Source organism: Orycteropus afer, unplaced genomic scaffold (assembly GCF_000298275.1).
Source record: "Orycteropus afer afer isolate SDZICR_OR568_19922 unplaced genomic scaffold, OryAfe1.0 scaffold00120, whole genome shotgun sequence".
Lineage (NCBI taxonomy): Eukaryota > Metazoa > Chordata > Mammalia > Tubulidentata > Orycteropodidae > Orycteropus > Orycteropus afer.
Window position 1 is genome coordinate 6,849,438 of NW_006921707.1, and position 7,164 is coordinate 6,856,601.

At 39.6% G+C, this 7,164-nt stretch overlaps 1 protein-coding gene across 1 annotated transcript in view; it reads left to right on the forward strand.

The window, feature by feature from the left end:
- MMAA (metabolism of cobalamin associated A) overlaps positions 1-7,164 on the forward strand; it is a 23,618-nt gene that overhangs the window by 14,530 nt on the left and 1,924 nt on the right. Inside the window, exon 5 of the mRNA XM_007944107.2 lies at positions 4,552-4,701. Coding sequence (XP_007942298.1) covers positions 4,552-4,701 — 150 coding nt within the window. The remainder of the gene's footprint in view (positions 1-4,551; positions 4,702-7,164) is intronic.

Here is a 7,164-nt window from a genome sequence, read left to right on the forward strand (position 1 = left end):
CTGGCACGGGACCAAGCAGTGTTTCATTCTGCTGTGCATGGGTTTGAGTGTGAGTTGACTCAACAGCACCTAAGCACAACAACAAGAGAATATATGACTTTGAGCTAATCATATATTTTAGATTTTTCAATCTGTAACCCGGGAATAAGTGGAATACATGGATAGCTCCAACCAAAAAAGACTTTATTGAATGGGTGTTTGTAGTTGCCTTGAAGTCAGTTCTGACTTATGGCAATCATGTGTGTCAGAGGAGAACTGTACTTAACAGTGTTTTCAGTGGCTAATTGTTCAGGAGTAGATTGCCAGGCCTTTCTTCCAACGTACCTCTGGGTGAACTCAACCTCCAATCTTTGGGTTATCAGTCAAGCCCCCTAACTGTTTGCACCACCTAGGTACTCCTTTTGTAGTATACTTTGGTCAAAAGTTTCTCATATGACTTAGTCCTATTATCATAGTTTATCTATTATAGAATGGGATTTTTACCAAAATAGCTTTCATTTGTATAATCCTGAAATAGTGATAGCAGGCAGTGTTTTTTTGTTGTTAGATGATGTTGAGTTGACTCAGCAACCCTGTGTACAACAACAAAACACTGCCTGGCCTGCACCGTCCTCCAATCTTTGCCATGCTTGTGCCTGTTGCTGCAGCTACTGTGTCAGTCCATCTCACTAAGGGTCTTCCTTTTCTTCACTAACACTCTGCTTTACCATGCATGATGCCCTTCTCCAGGGACTGGTCCCCACTGCTAACAGGATCAAAGTATGAGAGATGAAGTCTTGCCATCCTTGCTTGTAAGAGCATTCTGGCTGTCCTCCTAAGATGAATTTCTTCATTCTTATGGAAGTCCATGTTTTATTTATTATTCTTCATCAACATTGTAATTCAAATGTCTCAGTTCTTCTCAGTCTTCCTTATTCATTGTCCAGCTTTCATATGCATATGAGGCAATTGAAGATCCCATGGCTTGGGTCAGATGCACTTCCTCAAAGTGACATCTTTAGTCTTTAACACTTTTTTTTTGCAGCAGATTTGTTCAAGGCAATACATTGTTTGATTTCTTGACTGCTGCTTCCATGGGCATTGATTGTGGATCCAAATAAAATGAAATTTTTGAAAACTTCAGTCATCTCTCAGTTTATGATGATGTTGCCTATTGGTCTAACTGTATGGATTTTTGTTTTCTTTATGTTGAGTGGCAATCCATACTGAAGGCTGGAGTCTTTGATCTTTATCAGTAAGTACTTTAAGTCCTCTTCAACTTCTCAGGAAGCAAAGTTGTATCTTCTGCATATCTCAAGTTGTTAATGAGTTTTCCTCCATTCCTGATACCGTTTTGTTCTTCATGTAGTACAGCTTTTTGCACTATTTTTGCAGCATACAAATTGAATAAGTACAATGAAAGGATACAACTTTGACACACATCTTTCCTGATTTTAAACCATGTGGTATCCCCTTGTTCTATTCAAATGACTGCCTCTTGGTTCTTTGTATAGGTTCCTCATGAACACAATTAAGTGTTCTGGAATTCCCATTCTTCACAATGTTATCAATAACTTGTTATGATCCACATAGTTAAATGCCTTTGCGTAGTCAATAAACCATAGGTCAACATCTTTCTGTTGTTCTCTGCTTTCAGCCAAGATCCATCTGACATCAGTAGTGATATCTCTTGTTCACATCCTTTTCTGAATCCAGCTTCAGTTTCTGGCAGTTACCTGTCAATATGCTGCTGCAACCATTTCTGAATTATTTTCAGCAAAATTTTATTTGCATGTGATATTGATGATATTTTTTTTATTATTTTCCCAATCTGTTGGATCACCTTTCTTTGAAAGGACACAAATATGAATCTCTTCCAATCGGGTGACCAGGTAGCTGTACTCCAAATTTCTTGGCATAGATGAGCAAGTGTTTCCTGTGTTGCATCCATTTGTTGGAACATCACAATGGGTATTCTGTCAGTTCCTGGATCCTTGTTTTTCACCAGTTCCTTCAGTACAGCTTGGACTTCTTCCTTCATTACCAACAGTTCTTGATTATTTGCTACCTCCTGAAATGGTTGATCGTCGACCAGTTCTTTTTGGTAAAGTCACTATGTATCCTTTCCATCTTCTTTTAATGTTTCCTGTGTCATTCAGTATTGCAGCTCAAGGCTTGAATTTTTTCTTCAGTTCCTTCAGCTTGAGAAATGCCCAACATATATTTCCTTTTTTGTTTTCTAATTCCAAGTGTTTATACATTTCATTATAATACTTTACTTTGTCTTCTCAAGTTGCCCTTTAAAATCTTCTGTTTACTTCTTTTATTTCATCATTTCTTCCATTTGCTTTAGCTATTCTATGTTCAATATCAAGTTTCAGAGTCTCCTGTGACTTCCATTTTGGTCTTTTCTTCCTTTCCTGTCTTTTTAATGACCTTTGGCTTTCTTCATGTATGATGTTCTTGATGTCATCCCACAACTCTTCTGGTCTTTGGTCACTGCTGTTCAGTGTGTCAAATTTATTCTTGAGATGATCTCTAAATTCAGATGGAATATTCTCGAGGTCATATTTTTGCTCTCGTGGACTTAATTTTCTTCAGCTTCAACTTGAACTTGCATGTGAGCAATTGAGTGTTTACAGTCTGCCTAGCTGCCTTCTGACTGATGATATTTAGCTTCTCTAGCTCTGATGGAGTAGTGCCTAAGGCATTTGAGTGGCACTAGCCACTCCTCAGAAGGAAGATTGGGCAATCTACTTCCGTAGAGATACCACCTCAGAAACCCAAGGAGTATTGCTGTGAGTCTAATTGACTCGACAGCAGTGACTTTGGTTTGTTTTTGGTTTTTTTTAGGGTCTCTTTCCACAGATGTGTTTGATACGATATGTCCATGTGTATAAATGCCATTTATGTTTTTGAAAAAAAAGATGTTTGCAGTGACTAAGTCATTGGCTTTGGGAAATTCTATCATATGATCCCTGGCTTCCTTTCTCATACCAAGGCCATCCCATCTACTTCCTTCTTTGTTTCCAGCTTTCACATTCCAATCACCAGTAATTATCAATGCATCTTGATTGCATGTTTGATCAATTTCATACTGCACAAATTGGTAAAAATCTTCAATTTCTTCATCTTTTGTGTTAGTGGTTTTGAGTAATAATCATATTAACTAGTCTTCCTTGTATGCCTATGGATATTGTCCTTTGACTGACAGGATTGTACTTCATGATAGATCTTGAAATGTTCTTTTTGATGACAAATATAATGGCATTCTTCTTCAATTTGTCATTCCTTGTTTAGTAGACTGATTGGTGATTCAAAATGGCCAATACCAGTCCATTTCAGCTAGGGTACCTATCAATCTTTATGCTTTCCATTTCATTTTTTACAACTTCCAATTTTCCTAGATTTATACTTCATACATTCCACATTCTGATTTTTATTGTAAGTTTGCAGCTACTTCTACTCATTTGGAGTTGTGCCACATCAGCAAATGAAGGTCCTGAAAGCTTTACTTCACCCATGTCATTGAGATTGACTCTACTTTAAGGAGGCATCTCCTCATTTTATTTTAAGTGCCTTCCAACCTGAGGGGTTCATCTTTGAGTACTATATCAGAAAATGTTCCACTGCTATTCATAAGGTTTTCAGTGGCCATTGTTTTTAGAAATATATCCTCAAGTCCTTCTTCTTAGTCTGCCTTAGCCAGGAATCTCCACTGAAACCTATCCACCATGGGTGACCCTGCTGGTATTTGAAATACCAGTGGCGTAACTTTCCGTATCACATCAACACATAAGTGCCACAGTACAACAAACTGGCAGATGAGTGGTGGTTAGCAAACAATAAATGCTATGATTTTAAGGCATTAACCATTAGAATTGAATGATTGAAAACTGTGTTTTTAAATATTTGAAAACTGTTTAATCTTAGAGGGAAGAATCTGTATCTTGCAAATAAGTTGTGGCCTTTGGATTTCATTCTTTATCTGTAATATTTTTATGCATGATAATTTAAATCAAGTAATTGGGACATTTTGCACCATAAGATTATTTTTCCTCAGTTTGAAAAGTGAGGGAAAAATGCTATGTATAGTGAAGTGCAGGAAAATTTCAAAGCCGCCTTTTTTTTCTCCCCAAGAAATTCAGGTATTAGTGTTATATGTGTTTTCTTTTTATGCACCTTAATGATGGCTAGTTTTGCCACCTGCAGTGTTAGCTCATGGGAAGTAGATCCATCATGAGACAGTATGAACTGTCTCCTGCCACTTAATACTATTGTATCTTGATGTTATATTTGTTCCAATTCTGAATATCTTTCAACATGTTAGTCTCTAACCTTGACAGAGATAGTACAGATGATCTTCATAATCCCCAAAGTTAGTGTTTTTGGGTAATTTCTGTCAAATAAATATAATCCTCGAAACCTAAGGCTTAAGAAGATGCAGAGAAAAAGTTAGTTAATAAAGTGTATGACTTTCAAAACCTTAACATTGACTGGTTGTCCCATTCTCATACTGGTTATGATTAAATTTGTGTATCTAATAGCTCTACTTTTTCCTTTTCTCTTTAGGGTATCAAAAGAGGTATCATTGAGATGGCAGATCTGGTTGCTATAACTAAATCTGATGGAGACTTGATTGTACCAGCTCGAAGGATACAAGCGGAGTATGTGAGTGCCCTGAAATTACTCCGCAAACGTTCAGAAGTCTGGAGACCAAAGGTTAGTTTGTACTCCGCTCTATACCTTTTCATCCTCAATGAACTGTGCACACTCTAAGAGAAGATGCCAATCCCAAATTCAATATATAATCAATCTTTGCTTGTTTGTGAAGATTACAGGTTTAAAAATTACAGCAAAGCCAGGATGTGTATTCATGCTTTTAAATATAATTCTTCAGCCACTAGATGTCAAGAGCTAGATGTGAGGTGATAGATTAGGTGCTTCATGCTTGATTTGAGCCATTTGGAAATGTTAGCAAATCCATTCCTAAAGGAACAATCATTAGCATCATAAAACAATAAGATTATAGAGCAATTAATGATTTATTATCTCTACTAGAGTTTGAGTAAGAGAGGAAAGGCTTTTGATATGATACATCCCTTCATACTATGCTTGTTGGGTGCTGTTTTTAAGAAGAAAAAGAAAATTCCTATAACAAGTGATGCTGTAATATTAACATGAACAGCTATATCTGCTAGTGGATACTGTGTTATTAAAAATAAGCTTTAATTATTACAAAGAGAACATTGATGTGGTGGTTATGTTTGTGTGTCAACTTGGCAAAAAATATGGGCTTGGTTGAGTGGCTGGGCAGCTGATGGTAGTTATTCCTCATGATGAGATTGGCAATCAACTCCATGGTGGGATCTACCACAGGCAGCTGAATAGCTGCTTTGGATATTTGGTCTGCTTCCTGTATATAAGAAGCAGCTTTGGCACTAGCTTATGGCACATTGTCTCTAGCTTATGGCACACTTGGATTCTGCATGTAGCCATGTCATTGTGCAGGAGCCTGCCATGCTCTGCCAACCTTGGGACTTACAATGGGCTAGAATTAATGGCCTGCCATGTGGTTTGGTAACATTGGGACTGTGCCATTTTCTTTGTCAGCCTTGGGCTTGTTAGACTCAGCAGCCAGTAGCTGCCTGAGTGAAGAGATGCCTCTAGCTTCAGTGGGCTGGGTGCAAGAGGCAGAGCTGAAACCCAAAGATGATGGGCTTTCACACAGCCCCCAGAGCCTGGCACTTTGAACTCAGACTTCTAGCCTCCAAACTGTAAGAGAATAAATGCTTGTTTGTTCAAGCCATCCCATTTGTGGTATATTCTTGTCAGAGTATTCCCAAGGGGCAGGGAGGCCACATCTCCTGACCGCCTCTGACCCCACAAGAAGAAGACAGAATCACCATCAATAGCCCAAGGCCTATTCCTATGAGGCCAGATATGCTGCCTCCCTCCAGCCCTTTCATCAACCATTCCTTCTGCAGCACCCACCACCTTTCTGCTGGGTTCGATAATGCGCTGCAGTGGCCACACAGAACTCACAGATTATGGGGTTTAATAGGGAAGCACCAGGCTACAATTCAAGTTCAGGAACAATGCTCAGTCTCTCTCAGGCTGCCATCTCTCAGCCAACAGTCTCTCATAGTCTCGCTCCCAGCAGTGAGTGTCTCTCGGTGTCTCTGTCAGCAATGCATGTCTCTTGCATCTCTTTCCCAGCAGCACGTGTCTCTCAGGAGGATGTTTCTCTCAGTAGCACATCCTTCTCAGCCAGCAGTCAGAGAGACTTCTGCCTCTAGGAGGCCTCCTTTTGAGCTTGGCAGAGTGGCCAGACTAACCAATCATAACATCAGAATTCTAAGCACCTGAGAGAGCAAACTTCCCAGAACATTACTTTGTGCTGCTCCCAACAGAAATACCCCAGGTGGATGATTTTAACAATCAGAAGCTACTCAGTTTCTCACAGCAAATTCCACCATGGAGTTTACAGAGACTTATGGCTAGAAAAGCCATACCAGGTAATTTCCTACACTGCAGAGCAGTACTAGGTAACCAGAACAACTGATGACATATGTTAACATTCAACTTGGTTGAGTTTGGAGCCATCTTATACATGCAGATGTTAGATGCTCAACTCTTACCATTGGCTGAGTCAGAAGGTTTTGACAGAATGGGGCTATTTTCTCAACTCAGCTTCATTTTCTGACTCTCAGCACTCAGGGAAACTTACCTGGCATTGCCTTTCTCATCTTCATGATTTTCACGATTCCCCTACAATGCCTACCAAAGACCATATGAACAATCCTAAATTTAAATAAATATTTGGGTGAGAAATTGGACCTTGGATTAGTGTCTTATATTTTCTGTCACTGAATTGGGAAATCTATACACAATGGGAGTCAGCCCCAGGGTTACAGGTGAGGAGAGACAACTCAGGGATGCCCGAAGTAGCAAACAGGAAGAGCAGGAGAAAGGGGATTAAAAGCCAGGAAGCCAGAGAGAAGAGCAGTCAGCCAAAAGGATTAGGTGAGGAGAGGCAACTCAGGCCCGCCCAGAGTAGCAGGCTGGAAGAACAGGAGAAAGGGGATAAAAACCCAGGAACCCTGACAGAAGAGCAGTCAGCCCCAGTGTTACAGATGAGGAGAGACAACTCAGGGATGCCCGAAGTAGCAAGCGGGAAGAACA